General features: G+C 42.4%; 1 protein-coding gene across 7 annotated transcripts in view; it reads right to left on the minus strand.

Annotated features, from left to right (window-relative positions):
- LOC147106100 (ataxin-10-like) overlaps positions 1 to 12,477 on the minus strand; it is a 135,755-nt gene extending 123,278 nt beyond the window's left edge. For 4 of the 7 annotated variants that reach the window (XR_015081354.1, XR_015081355.1, XR_015081356.1 and 1 more), the window contains exons 1-2: positions 12,253 to 12,473; positions 5,768 to 5,965 (exon numbers count right to left, since the gene is read on the minus strand). Coding sequence is in view for 4 of the 7 variants with exons in the window: in XM_086008862.1 (XP_085864988.1) it covers positions 5,768 to 5,965; positions 12,253 to 12,395 (341 nt within the window). In the remaining 3 variants the exon portion in view is untranslated. Of the gene's footprint in view, positions 1 to 5,767; positions 5,966 to 12,252 lie in introns of all 7 variants that reach the window. The other 3 variants (XM_086008859.1, XM_086008858.1, XM_086008861.1) reach the window with 3 other exon arrangements.
- Positions 12,478 to 15,431: the final 2,954 nt, after the last annotated feature.

Here is a 15,431-nt window from a genome sequence, read left to right on the forward strand (position 1 = left end):
AAAATATTACATACCTCACTGATTCAGAAAGATATAGGCCTCACAGATATAATGGCCCAGAATTTGTGGGGAAAATAACGGTGAGTTTAATGCGCACGCCATTATTAGTGTGTAAATAACCCAGCAATTTGTGGCGAGGAAGAGATAACCCACGAGTTGCGAATCGCCACAAATTGCTGGACGTCCGTGCCGCTCCACCATTAGCCTCGCAAAAACGGGAGTTCGCTGTCCATGAGCATCAAGAAATTGCTGCATTTGCACTGTTAAAACAAATTAAACTCACTGCAGAAAGCTAGAGCTGGTACTTAATGCCACACAGAACCAGAAACAGAAAGGGAATAATTGGAACTGTGGAGCCTCATTCCTGCAGGTAGTAAATTGTTCCTAGAGGTTTTTAAAATTAAAAATGTTTTAAATATTTTCCTTACTTTTCCTTTTTCTCTTTTATCTCTCTCGCTCTCTTCATCCTTTCCTTTTATCTCTCTCTCTCTTCATCCATTCTTTCTTTCTTTCCCTCTATTTAGTTTGCTTTCTATATCTGATTCACACTATTTCCTGCTTGGTCATTCCTCTGTTTCTTTCTCTATCCTTAAATCTCATTGGTTACGGAGATAGACTGTTGGTCCCGTCGTTCACCATAGTCCCAGGTGACCTGTTGGCCTCACCGCACTTCCAACAATTTGCAGTGCAAATTTTTTTCTAGCTGAAGGGTGAGGGAAAAAAATCTACCAAACAGGGCACGCAGCGAGATGCCCCGCTCCAGGAAGTTCTGGGCCAATATTTCTCATACTATTTGCCGACCAGTTTACAAAACTTCTTTAAGCTGCAAATATTTTTTATTCTTCCTTCCTTCTTTTTCCTCAGTTGTTTACATGATTGATATATTTGTTCTGCCCCTTACCTTCTACTGAATTTTTAGTTCTTGTTGATGCACTGCCCAGAGGGGTTTACCCCCACGGTCTTCTCCAGAGACCCTCTGAATAAGTACCATGGTTCGGACTTGGCTGGCTGAGATTGCAATGTTCACAGTCAGCATCAAGACACCGTACATTCACGTCTAGCCCTGGCACAGATATTATTCCACCAAACCAGCACAAAATAAACCTCAAGTTACCTCATTTTTTTTTGAGCTCTAAGATAGGTTGAAAAAATGAGGATTCAGAGGTACAATGGCCTGATGCTAAATTTTCAGATGCAATGTCTTTTTTTTTAAAGTGACCCAACAGATGCACATTAAACACAGGCTTCTAATTATATAGATAGCATATTTTGTGAAGACAACTGTGTTTGCTAACAGGAATTGGTGAACGAGAATTAGCCACATTCTTGGTGCCTCCTCTCCCATGAAACATCATTCAGCAGTTAGTATTTTACTCCCTAAGTTGATGTTGGCAGTCGATATGGTGAGAGAGAAGCGCTCCTTCACCAAGCAGGGAAAGCAGCTGAACTAGAGTTTGGCAAGGACAGTTTCTGGATTTTAATGGGTTTCTTAATTGTGGAATTGGTTTATCATGGTTAATCATCAGGTTTAAATCAGCTTTAATCCTAAAATCAGAAGGCTTTATTACAGCAGGGCCAGGTTAAAAAAAAAGAACTCTAACAATGTGACTTAACTAAAATGTCTGAAGAAAATGCCCTACTCCATCAATGCACTATTTGTTTCCCCACATCAACCATCCTGGTCGATGCAGTTAATGAGGCTGCCAATCTAAACAGATTTCTTTTAAAACAATGCAATCTTCAGAGTGGAAGCTTTAAATGAAAACTGCATAGTTTGCATCAGAACAGATTTAGTCAGACATGATATATATGCTGTTTTTGACACATCCTAAACAAGTTGGCAGTTTATTACGAAGCTGCAATTTCAGTTTAAGATCTGATCTTCCAATTTGACTGTTTAAGCATTAAAATTAAGCTTGGAATATAGAGCAGAAATTGCAGTTAAGATACTTATATACTACAAGTTTAGCACTGGTGCAAAGCCATTTCAGCTTCATACTAACACTAAACTTGTGTCGTATAAATTAGGTGTTAAGGCTCCAGGGAGTGTCACTGCTTCACTCCAGTGTCCAGTTGAGCCCCAATTCCAGATTCAGGCTGCATCTGCGCTATAATTGCAGATTTGGTTATTGCGTAAATGCACCCTTTAGAAATAAACTTGTCACATAATGTGGATCAGTTAAAGATGTAATATTCGCTTTGGTTGGATAAACAGCATTTAAAGACCAATTTGCTGCACTAATGGTGATAGAATATAAAGCAAAAATGCATTCCTCTCAAAGTACAGATACTGTATTCTTCTAGATAGCCAAGGTGATCATTGGTTTTAGAAAACCAACTGATTCATGCAAATCTAAAAGAAAAAGGGTTAATAAATAGAAATGATATAGCATGTTTCTAATATGGAAATATTCTCAATTAGGAACATAAAGGCTGAAAAAGATTAGTGTTAGAGAAGCAGTGGGTTTATGCAAGGACTTAAGGCTGGAGGAGATCATTAAGGGCAGGGCAAGGCCTTGGACCAATTTGAAAGTAAGAGTGAGAATAACGAAGTCAACTTGGTGGGGCATGGGGAGTCAATGAAGTTTGCTGAGGCAGGAGTGTGGGAGATGACATGGACTGCAGCATTCTGATCAGTTGAAGCTTGCAGAGTGTTGAGACAGGGAGATCGGTTAAGAGTGTTTGAGAAGTCAAGCTTGAGATAAAGGCGGCACGGGCTAGGGTTTTGCTGGTGAAGTGAGCAAGATAGAGGCCGACACTGTTTCAGAGGTGAAAGGGGTCTCAGTAATAGCATGAATTTGGGGAAGGAATCCAAGCTTACAATCAAGCAATGCGCCAGGGCTCTGCACGTTCTGATTCAACAAGGTTGAGAGAGTCAGGCTCTCGAGGAAGTCAACATTTTATATGCAGCAGTAAAAAGAAATTCTGGAAGTGAACATTTATTTAACTACAAGCCTGAATGTGGATACTATAGTAACAAAAAATGCAATGCATTTTGATATTTGATAAATCATGCCACTCAACTGAAAGGGAGCCGAGGCAAGGCAGTTCTAAGTGCTTTAAACCTATAAGTCTGTTTTCACTTGAATGTAGCCTGCAAGTACATCAAAGATGCTACTGGAGACTACACTAGGGTGTCCATCAACAATAGTGCTTTAATAGACTATTTAGCACCATTTTCAGCTGTGTATCAGGGTCAGTTCTGGTTGACATCACACATATCTCAAAGTTTTCAGTTACATTTAATGAAACAAATTGATTGAGGTATTCCAGTTGGCCCCTAAAAAGTAAAATATTTGTGAACAACTGTACATTTGTTACTGCTCGATATTTTATTTTTGGTGGCAGTGACAGACTTGAGAAAGAATTTGAAAGGAGGCAATGGATCCTGATCAGCATTCCAAAGACACTGACTTATGTCACAACTAATTCCAAGTAAAACGATAGCAATAGTCCAACTGAACAGTGGAATCAAGAGATGGACTTTCTGGGATGTTTATTGCTAGTCAGAAGATCAATGACTCCTTCTTCAAGGATCATCATAATATAGTATTTGCTAGGAAAACACTAGATTAGATTCCAACAATCGTGCATCAATTACAAAATTTATTGTTTCACCATATGTTCTCATCACACATCAACTCAACATCCTGGTTAACGTTCATCATGAAACCAGAAATAAATATAACATCTTCCATGTGTTAACAACAGGTTGGTGGCTAAAAGAGTTACATGAAAAATAGATGTACGGGAATGACTATTTTTATTGTCAATCTCAAAATGGACCTTCTCAATTAGATTATTTCCCGTCACTCCCACACTATGCAACCAGTCTTCAATCAGCCATTTGCCTCACTTTATTCTAAATCACAGGCAATGTAATTCTGCACAAGGCAGCCAAAAGCAGACTGTACCAACACGGCACACCCAGTCAAGCAGCGTGAATGAATAAAATGAACTACATACAGATGGAACTAATCACTATTTCCATATGGGGTGTGGACAGAAACATGGGAATAAAGAAGTTCTGTTTGGTAACATTAGCGTTCCTAGTTTGAAACAAAGCTGTGATTTTTAATTATATAAAACTGTACATAAGTACAAAGATTTCTCCCAGTATTGTTTCTTTTTATAACTAGGCTTTCCACTCTGCTGTAGGTTAGACAGTTTGCCTATAGATCCAGTTCATTCATTCTGTTCCTTACACCATCGCTCTTGGCATTTGTACATGTTTGTCTTCCCATTACTTTTTCCTCTTTTCTCCTACCATACATAAAACTCTGCAGCCATAAAGGGCAGATGGGCAGCATGCACTAAGTTACTTACCAAAACCACTTGCTAAATAAATGGGCAAGAGTGGCCTTCTTGATCTCATCCTCGGTTGTAATCTCCCTCTCTTTTAAAAAAAAAATGCTCCCTCTGGACTTCCTGCCTCCCACATAGTAAGACTGGAAACAAACTCATGTTCCAATTCCTCCATTGGCATAGTACACTGCACCTCCACATCACCTTCGAGTACCATTACCCAGAAAATGATTCGACATCATTTCTAAAAGAACCAGCTGTGAATGAGAATGGGAAACTAGGAATTTACAGCGCAGACAAAATGTCATGAATGGTCTAAATTGCAATCCTAGCAAGAACTAATCGGGACTGAAAGGTAGCAGATCTTGCTACTTTTCCCATTCTGCACCGTGGATAGTGGCACTGTGACCATAACATAAGCACCGTGCACGCAGCACACTTTTTTTTAAAAATCATCCCATGATATGAGATCTTTAGTTCTGGTTTTTATCTCTAAATAAAAAGTGTAAACAGCAACACAGCTCAATACCAAAGTACCAGTAATTCTCCAATCAGGCTACATTGCCTGAAAATGGCACGCTTACTTTGCACCAGACATGTCAGTGTGCAAATTTTACTCAAAAACATCACTGCACAAGCACAGTGTAGATGCTGTTCTTTTCATTCAGATCCCAAATTAAAGCATATACCACAAGTGCTTGAGGCAACCTGGTATAAAACAGGATTAGATTAGATGTTTTTTTTTGTTGTTTTTTTGGGGGGGTTTTTTGAGGCCAATAGGCCAAAAATTGCAGGACAGAATGTGAATATCCTCTTTCTTATCCTTGAAGAACAAAGCAACACATTACAAAACTGTCAGCCTCAAAACCTTTTCCACTATTACAGCAATAAAGTTATAGGCAAAAAAAACCACACCTGGAACAGACCAAGACAGCCAAACACCAGGTGGGCATTTTCTTCTCTCAAGCAGTAGGGAGAACATGGAGACAAACCGTCAAGTTAATCATCTCACTGACAGACTCATGTTGGCATTATCAGTGCACAAACATGAACAGCGAGAACTATGCATAGGTCCCTTACTATACCCACAGTTTTATTATATAAATAGTTTAATTTTTAAATTTGATATACTACTGCTGAGATTTTTTTTTCATTCCCAAACAAGTTTCTTTTTAAAAATGGTATTTTGCTCCCATTTCTTCGCTTCCCTGCACCGCGCACTACAAACAGTCATAATTGCTCCCAGGCCTCACCAATGTCACTCCCAAACCACTAAGATATATCTGAGAGCAGGGTAGGTTAACTTTTCCACCGAGTTTCCATCCATCCTTGTGGGAAAGCAGTTGTCTCCGTTACGCAATACCCCACGACAGCACAGGTGAGATCAGAAGCTCAGATCCCAGGCCACAAACCTACAACTTACCACTATGTTGAAACACAGTTAAATTACAATTTTAATTACCTTCCATGAGACTGGTTCTTGTCACATTGTATGCAGGCATTTCTGAGACATCGGAAGCACTCAGCAGTGAGCCGCAAACAAGCTTCAAGTTGTTCATTCCTGTTACTGTCAGGATTCTCAGTGAACACCTCTATCTCAGCCAACTGTCTTGTTAGGATGTGTACAAAACTTTCAAATACAGATTGTGTTGCCTCCACCCTTAAAAAATAGAAAAATTTAAAAGTCAAACACATACTAATGTATAGGCAAATAACAAATATAATACACACTGGAGCAAACAACAATTGTTCTCTCAACAGATCACACTGTGGTTCAAATGCATCTCAGTGTTCATTCCTGTACACAAGCAATACACAAATATACATCTCGATGAGCTTCTGGACACACGCAGTTATCCTGAGCGCTAACATTCACTCACGTCTAGTAATGTAGGTCACGTAAAAATCTGTCAACTCCTGCACAAGCACGTCATGGCAGAAGAGCTTACAACGGAGTTCAGGACCAGCTGGAGCTGGCAGTTCAAATTGTCACATATTTCATAGGCATACAGTAACATCAGAAAGTACAGGGCCAGTAGTCCGTAAGGCCAGTCCCGAATTTGTCGCAATCACCCAGTCCCTCAGGTAGCTATCCAATTCTCCTGTAAATGTAAATGCCTGCCTTCACAGGCACTCCATTCCAAACATTCATCGCCCTCTACATTAAGCAGGTCAATCTAAATTGTCTGTGCACCTTTCCATTTCTAGATAGTGGCCCCGCCACAGTTCTAGATTTTGTGGCAAACACAACTTCTTATATTAAAGGCACTGTATAAATGCAAGAAAACATCCCAAGGTGCTTCACAAATCATGCAAGGAAATAGACAAGCCAGAATGGAAAAATAGGAGGCGATAGAAAGCTTGATTAAAGAGGTAAGTCGAGTGGGGTTTTAAGAGATGAAGAGGCAGAGAGGTTTAGGTTGGGAGTTCCAAAGAGTAGAACCAAGGCAACTGAATGCCCTGCCACCAATGGGGGAAGCAGAGAAGAAGGGAAGCACAGAAGGCAGAGGACTTCAAAGGAAAAAAACATTCAGGAGGGGATCTAGGACTGGAGGAGCCTGCAAAAATCATGTGATGCAAGGCCATGGATTTTAAGCATGATATACTGGGGACTTGGAGCCAGTGAGAGTTAGTAAGGACAGAGGTTGATGGGTGAATAGGACAGGATAGATGCAGCAGAGTTTACAACAAGTTGCTGTTTGTGGAGGATGGGAGGTCAGAAGGTCAGCAAGGAGAGCACTGGAGTAGTCAAGTCGAGCTGTGCCGAAGGAGTGAATAAAGGTCAAGTTGGGGCAGAGCCAGGCAATGTCGCAGAGGTGGAAGGAATCAGTCTTGGTAATGGAAAAGGTGAGGTTTAAAACACAGCTCAGGGTCAAACAGGACACAGATGACAGAAGGTACGATTCAGCCCAGTTGTGTGGCCTAGGAGAGGGATGGATTGAGTGGCAAGGAAGCAGAGCTTGTGACAAGGGCCAAAAATGATGGCTTTGGTTTTCTTGATGTTAAGTTTGTGACTCATCAATAATTCCCTTTTGAATCTTACACACTTCAATAAGATCCCCTTGGAGCTTTCTATTCTTCAGAGTAAACAATCTCAAGCTCTTCTATCGCTCCCGATAGCCCAGAAGCCTTAATTTAACTGCCCCAGTTGCCCTTTTTGCACTGCCTCCAACAGCTGGATCTCCATGTTGTGTCCAGCAACCAGAATTAGGCACAGTATTCCGGATGTGGCCACACCAGTACAGACTCATCAGCACTTCCTGGGATTTGTGCTCCAATCCTTTGGTTGTGCGTCTGAGATCCAGTTGGCTTTCCTTACTGCTGCTGCACAGCTATCCACCAATACCCAACGATTCCATTTAGCTTATATTCCCACCAATGACATTCCCTAGTTCTGTTCAGTTTATAGTCCCACTATTTCTATTCCCTAGTTACATTACTTAGCATTTGTCCAGACTAAACACAATTTGCCACTTATTACCCTACCCGGAACCGTCTTTATTTCCTTTGTTTGAACACCCCATTCTTAATTTGGTTTCATCTACAAACGACAGCTTTCTGTCTCCAGCTCCGAATCATGTATATGCACTAAGCAGCAATGGCATCCCACTATAAATAGTGTACATCTCCTGTACAAATAGCATACAAGGCCAGAGGCCTGTGAAATTATGCAGGTTATGAGCCAGTGTTGGCTCCTCTCCACTGTGAAGTACAAATAGAACTTCGAACAATACAAACATAGCTTGTTGTTGAATTCAGATTGTGTGTTTGGGAAGTGATGAAATTCACTGCTCGAGGGGAAATCTAAATTTACAAGGCTTAATAATTTTTTTCCATTTGTACCTTTGACATAGGTTGCAATTTTGGCTAGCAGAGTCCAGTTCCAAATAGCACCTCACCACACCTTCTCAAGGGCAACTTGGGATGGGCAATAAATGCTGGCCTTGCCAGTGACACCCACATCCCGTGAAGGAATAATTTTTTTAAAACTGTTGTTCAGTTTGAGCTGCAAGAAAGCAAGCCACCTCCCTCATTCTAAATGATCATTGTCGCATTAATAAATTCATTACTGCAGCAAACAATGCATTAAAGATCTATATTTCTTAGCATCCCACAGAAAACCCTCAAGCATAGCCAATGATTTCTTATACAATGTATATACTCTACAGACGTAGTGTAAATCTACACATACATCTACATCATTTTCCAAAGAGATCGATCATATTAAAACACATGTACGCCATCTCTTCATATGGGTTACATTCCGTTTCTGAACCCTCCGCCTCAGAAATAATTCTCATTAGCTTCCATATAGACCACACTCCCAACTTAAAATGTCTGCCACCCCGCCGGAAAGATTTCAAGTCAATTTAATAAAAGAACATAGCAAACGGATGTTAAACCGAGGCCCCTTCTGTCCTCTTATGTGGATATAAAAGATCCTATGGCCTTATTCGAAGTGCAACAGGGAAATTCTTCAACCAACTTTACTAAAAAGAGATTACCTGGTCATTATGTCATTGCTGTTTGTGATCTTGACAGTGACTGAAGAGTAGGTTGCCTATACACTCTCTTGGCTAGGGATATGATGTGAATTGGGAAGCCACAGAAGGGGAGTAAATAGTACTTTAAAACAATCGCTTCACGATCACTGGAAACTTGAAGGACATACTTGGCAAGAAGCTACCCAGATGTGTTAATCATAGGTGCGGTCTAACTGAAGTGAAACTTACCCAATTTTAAATGGGAAGCTTGCGGGAGATGAAGTTTTGAGAATTCAAGCTCTAGTTTGTTTTGAAGGTTTTTTTTGAAAAAGCAAAGAAACTCACAAATCCTCACATGATGTGTGAAACAGTTCATTACTTCAACTCAGAAAAACCTATTAAATGCATGCTGGTGACATTCTACAAACTGCACTTGCTCAGAACGCATGTGTGGTTGGTAACTCTCTTCACCTGTTCGGAGGAAAATATCCAGGCACACATAAACTTTTGATACAGGCCGAGCCTTAATGTATAAAGTTTAATGAAGGAAAACTTTATTAGAAGGTACAAACCACAATTCAATGGGTAAATGTAATTAAGTTATTGAGAAACATGAAATTCTTTTGATGCCATAGAGAAAAATAGTGGATTAAAGGACTCGGAGATCATTTTTTCGTAAAAACAATGTGATTGTTTTGCCTTCTCTTTTATTTGTACATTTTCCTGACTCATTCAGGATTGGTTAACGCAAGTGCTTAGTAGTTTCTCACTGCTCGTTTTATAGCTACTTTCCTCACTTCAGATTCATACATAGAAACATAGAAGATAGGAGCAGGAGTAGGCCATTCGTCCCCTCGAGCCTGCTCCGCCATTCAATGAGATCATGGCTGATCATCCAAACTCAATACCCTGTCCCTGCTTTCTCCCCATACCCCTTGGTCCCTTTAGCCTTAAGAAATATATCTAACTCCTTCTTGAATATATTTAATGAATTGGCCTCAACTGCCTTCTGTGGTAGAGAATTCCACAGGTTCACCACTCTCTGGGTGAAGAAATTCCTCCTCATCTGTCCTAAATGGCTTACCCCTTATCCTTAGACTGTGACCCCTGGTTCTGGACTCCCCAGCCATCGGAAACAGCCTTCCTGTATCTAGTCCTGTTAGAATTTTATAAGTTTCAATGAGATCCCCTCTCATTCTTCTAAACTCCAGCAAGTATAAGCCCAATCGTCCCAATCTCTCCTCATACGTCATTCCTGCCATCCCAGGTATCGGTCTGGTGAATCTTTGCTGCACTCCCTCCATGGCAAGAACATCCTTCCTCAGATAAGGCGACCAAAACTGCACACATCCGATTTGCTGCCACTTAACTTTGAGCCAAACAATAAAGAGCAATGGGAAGCAAGAGTGGCAGAAAGCAAAAGTGGTACTCACAGAAAGCAGATGCTAAATGCAAGATTTATGTAGAAAAAGTAGATCTCCTGTGGCATTCCTCATGCAAGTCCGTGGATAGGATGTGGAAGAAGTGAAGGGGCAGATTGGTAAGGGAAGGATCTGAGGTATCAGTGGGGAGGGGAAGGGAAGGAAAACACTTGAGGGAAAGGAAACGGATTTAAAGTTGAGTGGGATTGTTTTCAGAATATATACATTCTATTTTTTAAGTAGGTGGTGTTGATATGCAGCCTGACCTCCAATTAACCTGAACTTTAATTTCAAGAAACCAAAGAAATGACATCTTGTAGCCTTAAAAGGAACGCACACCTAGTGTATTAAATGGTATATGTTCCTGTTCTTATAAAACACCACAGGAATCCATGTTTATAAAAAACAAATCCAAATGTTTATTCCATTAGCCAAAGGAAACTGAGTTATTAGTTTCTCAGTAACATAAGTGCACATATATCTGCTGCTTCTCTATATGTAAACACATCAGGTTCCACATGCACGCTGCCGACACTCAGCTCTACCTCACCAACACCTCCCTCGATCCCTCCATGCCTCTGATTTATCACGCTGCTTGTTCGAGATCCAGTATTGGATGAGCAGAAATTTCCTCCAATTAAATATTGGGAAGACCGAAGTCACCGTCTTGGGTCCCTGCCATAAACTCCGTTCCCTAGCCACTGACTCTGTCCCACTCCTTGGCCACTGTCCAAGACTGAACTTGACTGTTTGCAACCTTGTCATCCAATCTGACTGTGAGGCGAGTTTCCGAACAAATATCCTCTCCATCAACAAGACCCCCTACTTCCACCTCCATAACATCAGCCATCTCCTCCCCTACCTCAGCTCATCATCTGCTGAAACCCTCATCCATACCTTTCTTATCTCTAGACTCGACTACTCCAATGCTCTCCTGGCCAGCCTCACACATTGCACCCTCTGTAAACTGGAGCTCATCCAAAACTCTGCTGCCCATATCCTAACTTGCACCAAGTTTCGTTCACCCATCAAGCATGCTCACTAACCCACAATAGTTCCCACTCCGGCCACGTCTCAGTTTAAAATTCTCATCCTTATTTACAACTCCCTCCATATCTCTGTAAACTCCTACAACCCTCCAAGATATCTGCACTCTTCCAATTCTGGCCTTTTGTGCATCACTGGTTTTCTTCACTCCACCATTGGTGGCTGTACCTTCAGCTGCCTATGCGCTAAGCGCTGGAATTCCCATTGCCTCTCTACTTCTCTCTCCGCCTTGAAGACAGTGCTTAAAACCTACGTCTTTGACCAAGCTTTTGGTCATCTGTCCTAATATCTCTATGTGGCTCGGGTCAGGTTTTGTTTGATAATCGCTCCTGTCAAGCGCCTTGGGACATTTTACTACTTTAAAAAAGGAGCTATATAAGTGCAAGTTGTTGTTGTAATACATGTTGTAAGTGCTCCTGAAGAAATTAGATGCAAGACATATTTTGAGTGAAGCGTCAAATATAGATTGAAATCGCAATTAATTGGTTTTCCAACAATTCCCTTCAACCTTATTATACAGCTGTATCAATATTCGACTGTATTTCCTGCAAAAAATACATTTAGCTGATGACACACCTCTGAAAGTTTCTTTAAAAAGCCATAATGTCGAGCAAGAATTAAGGGTGACTTAACCCCCATTTAAAGAGTCGGCAGTCTTTAACCTTTGGCCAGAAAACAAACTTTATTTTGTCACAACACGATGACTTCTGCGAACGATGCCATCCAGACAAGTACAAGTTTTCCCAGCACTTTTCCACAAAGTCTTCGCCCCTTTGAATGTATAATATAGACATTAACACGAGGGAGGCGAGCCTAATCACAGATGACAACTTTCCACCGAAAGATAAACTTTCTCGGGCAAACGCGATAGGAACGTTTTATTAATAAAAATCCTCATTAACGTCACTTACTACAGTCAGACACCTGCGTTTTATTTGAAGCCTGAGCAGAGTCAGTTTCCCTGGTAAATTAAGTTCAGCCACGCACTGACGCACCTATTCTGTTGCTCTCTGAACGCGATGGTCAAACTCTGGATCGGTGTCATGGCAACCAGCACAAGGTCCTCTTTCTGGCTGCTTCGGATTAACTCATTTAGCCGAGCTGTTAACTCAGGTACCGATTCACTGGGCGCCGCCATCTTGCATTCAGGAGCAGCTCCGTCACTGACGTCCTTACGTACGGCAGCGCGCAGCGACGTACGTGCCCATTGGACAGCGGCGCTGAGCTGCAGTGTTTGAAGCTCTCTGCTGGGAGCCTAGGCTTAAAACCCCAGTGTCAAAACATACACACAACTGTATATTCAAACCTGCCCCCCATCCCCAACACTATTAAATAATGAAGAAAGGGAGCACTAGTGTAAAGTAATCAGCTGAACACCCTCAAGAATAAAAGTTGGAGCATTGAGCTTATTTTGGAGAAGAGGAGGTTGGGTCAGAGGTAAAAGGTTAATTTCTGGGGTGCGGTAAAACATCAGTAACGTTGCCAACGCTCCCGGATTGTCCAGGAGTCTCCCGGAATGCAAGATGAATTTGCCAGGGCATTGCTGCTAGCAACCTGGGAGAAAAGTAGAGCTTTGCGCCTGCATATTTCCTTCATTGTTACTCAAGCTCACACTCCCACCAGGACTCTCTGCCCCTCACTCCCAGTGATGGGAGAGCCCTTTAAATTTCCCATGGCAGCAGCGGGCCTGCTCCCCCCACTATATGAGTAAAAGAAACATTTCTGTCAGCTCCAGAGGCCACTGACCATATTAAAAAGAAAAAAGACTTGTATTTATGTAGCGCCTTTAACGACCAGCGGACGTCCCAAAGCATTTTACAGCCAACGAAATGTAGTAATGTAGGAAACGTAGCAGCCAATTTCTGCACAGCAAGCTCCCACTAACAGCAATGAGCTAATGGCCAGTTAATCTGTTTTAGTGATGTTGGTTGAGGGATAAATATTGGCCAGGCCACCGGGGATAACTCCACTGCTCTTCTTCGAAATAGTGCCATGGAATCTTTTACATCCACCTGAGAGAGCAGATGGGACCTCGGTTTAGCATCTCATCCGAAAGACAGTACCTCCGACAGTGCAGCACTCCCTCAGCACTGCACTGGAGTGTCAGCCTAGCTTTTTGTGCTAGATTAGAGGAGGTACCAGCGGTTTTAGCGGGCTTAAAAGTGGATAAATCCCCAGGCCCAGACGAGATGTATCCCAGGCTGCTGTGTGAGGCAAGGGAGGAGATTGCAGGGGCTCTGACACAAATTTTCAGAACCTCTCTGGCCACAGGGGAGGTGCCAGAGGACTGGAGGACAGCTAACGTAGTACCATTATTCAAGAAGGGTAGTAGGGATAAACCAGGGAATTACAGGCCAGTGAGCTTAACATCAGTGGTAGGGAAATTATTGAAAAAAATTCTGAGGGACAGAATTAGTCTCCACTTGGAGAGGCAAGGATTAATTAAGGATAGTCAGCATGGCTTTGTCAGGGGGAGATCATGTCTAACCAATTTGATTGAATTTTTCGAGGGGGTGATTAGGTGTGTGGATGAGGGTAGTGCAGTTGATGTAGTCTACAAGGACTTCAGTAAAGCTTTTGACAAAGTCCCGCATGGGAGACTGGTCAAGAAGGTAAGAGCCCATGGAATCCAGGGCAATTTGGCACATTGGATCCAAAATTGGCTTAGTGACTGTGGTATCTTGAGCTGGCCATAGATGGAGACAGACACAGGTTAACTCCGTAACATGGTTTAATCAACCCTTGCACATAAAAGCTTCTGCCATGAGGCAGCAAAAACAAAGAGTACAACAGTACAGATCAGACTTAACACAGGAGAGCAATTGCCACAGCATCACATGGTGGATCAGGTTACTCATAACCTCCCAGGTTACTACACTCCTCCCCCCTTAAGATTGCCGTATGCAATTCTTAAACAATAACCCTTACTAGGTACTACGTTTTAATTAACCAGTATGCTCTAACCATGGTTAACCCCTGACTAATTTAACAGGTTTGTATAAGTCTTTCGGGTTGCTTGCGAATCCTTTGTGAACGTCTTAATTCCACTTGTGGTGGATTCTCAGATTCATTCGCACTTGAGATTGGAGTAGTCTCTGATGTTGGTTTTACTCTGTCCCGCTGTGGCCTGGCAGTACCAGTGTCCACTGGCACCTTATAAGCCGTGCTGGGTCCTGGAACAGCCTCCTCTACTGCCCTTTGTTCCATCTGAGGCAGTTCCCCCTGCTGCCGGCTGAAAAGCTGATCCACATGCCGACAAACCCCTCGACCATCCCCTAGTAACACGGAGTACGACGCAGGTCCTGTAATGTCCTGGATTAGTCCTGGTATCCATTTAGGTCCATAACCGAAGTTCTGGGTGTACACAGAGTCCCCTATGGCGAAATGGCGAGCTTTAGTATGTTTGTCATGGTACTCTTTTTGGTTTGTTTGTTTTGTCTCAACCTTGCTTTTGAGATCTGGGTGTATCAGGTCTAACGTGCACCGCAACTTTCTCCCCATCATCAACTCAGCCGGAGAAAGCCCCGTGGTAGCTTGGGGTGTTATACGATAACTAAACAAGGCTCTATTGAGCTTGGTCTCCAGGGTGTCACCTGAGCTCTTCCTCATGAGCTCCTTAAAAGTCTGCACGGCTCGCTCGGCTAACCCATTTGAGGCTGGGTGATATGGAGCCGAGGTGACATGTGTGATTCCATTCCTTACCATGATTTCTTTGCTCCCTTTACTAACAAAACACTGTGCATTGTCGGATACAATCATTTCTGGAATACCATGCGTGCTGAAGCTGTTCCTGAGACAATTCAGTGTGGCATCAGTCGTTGCAGAGCTCACTGGATAAACGTCGATCCACTTTGAGCGAACGTCAACCAGCACCAAAAACGTTTTGCCCATAAAAGGTCCCGCATAGTCTATGTGAATTCTCCTCCAGGGTTTGCTGGGCCACTCCCAGGGATGGAGTGGTGCCCTGGCAGGCGCTTTCCTCTGTTCCTGACATATAGTGCATGACTTTACCTTTGACTCAATTTCAGCATCCAAGTTAGGCCACCACAGGTAGCTCCTAGCCAGTCCTTTCATTCTAGTCATTCCTGGGTGCGATTGATGCAACTGTTCCATCAAAGTAGAGCGTCCCCGCTCTGGGACTATGATGCGTGCTCCCCATAGCACACATCCATCT

The sequence above is a fragment of the Somniosus microcephalus genome, chromosome 16 (assembly GCF_052327205.1).
Source record: "Somniosus microcephalus isolate GS21.2 chromosome 16, FLI_Smic_1.0, whole genome shotgun sequence".
Classification (NCBI taxonomy): Eukaryota; Metazoa; Chordata; class Chondrichthyes; order Squaliformes; family Somniosidae; genus Somniosus; species Somniosus microcephalus.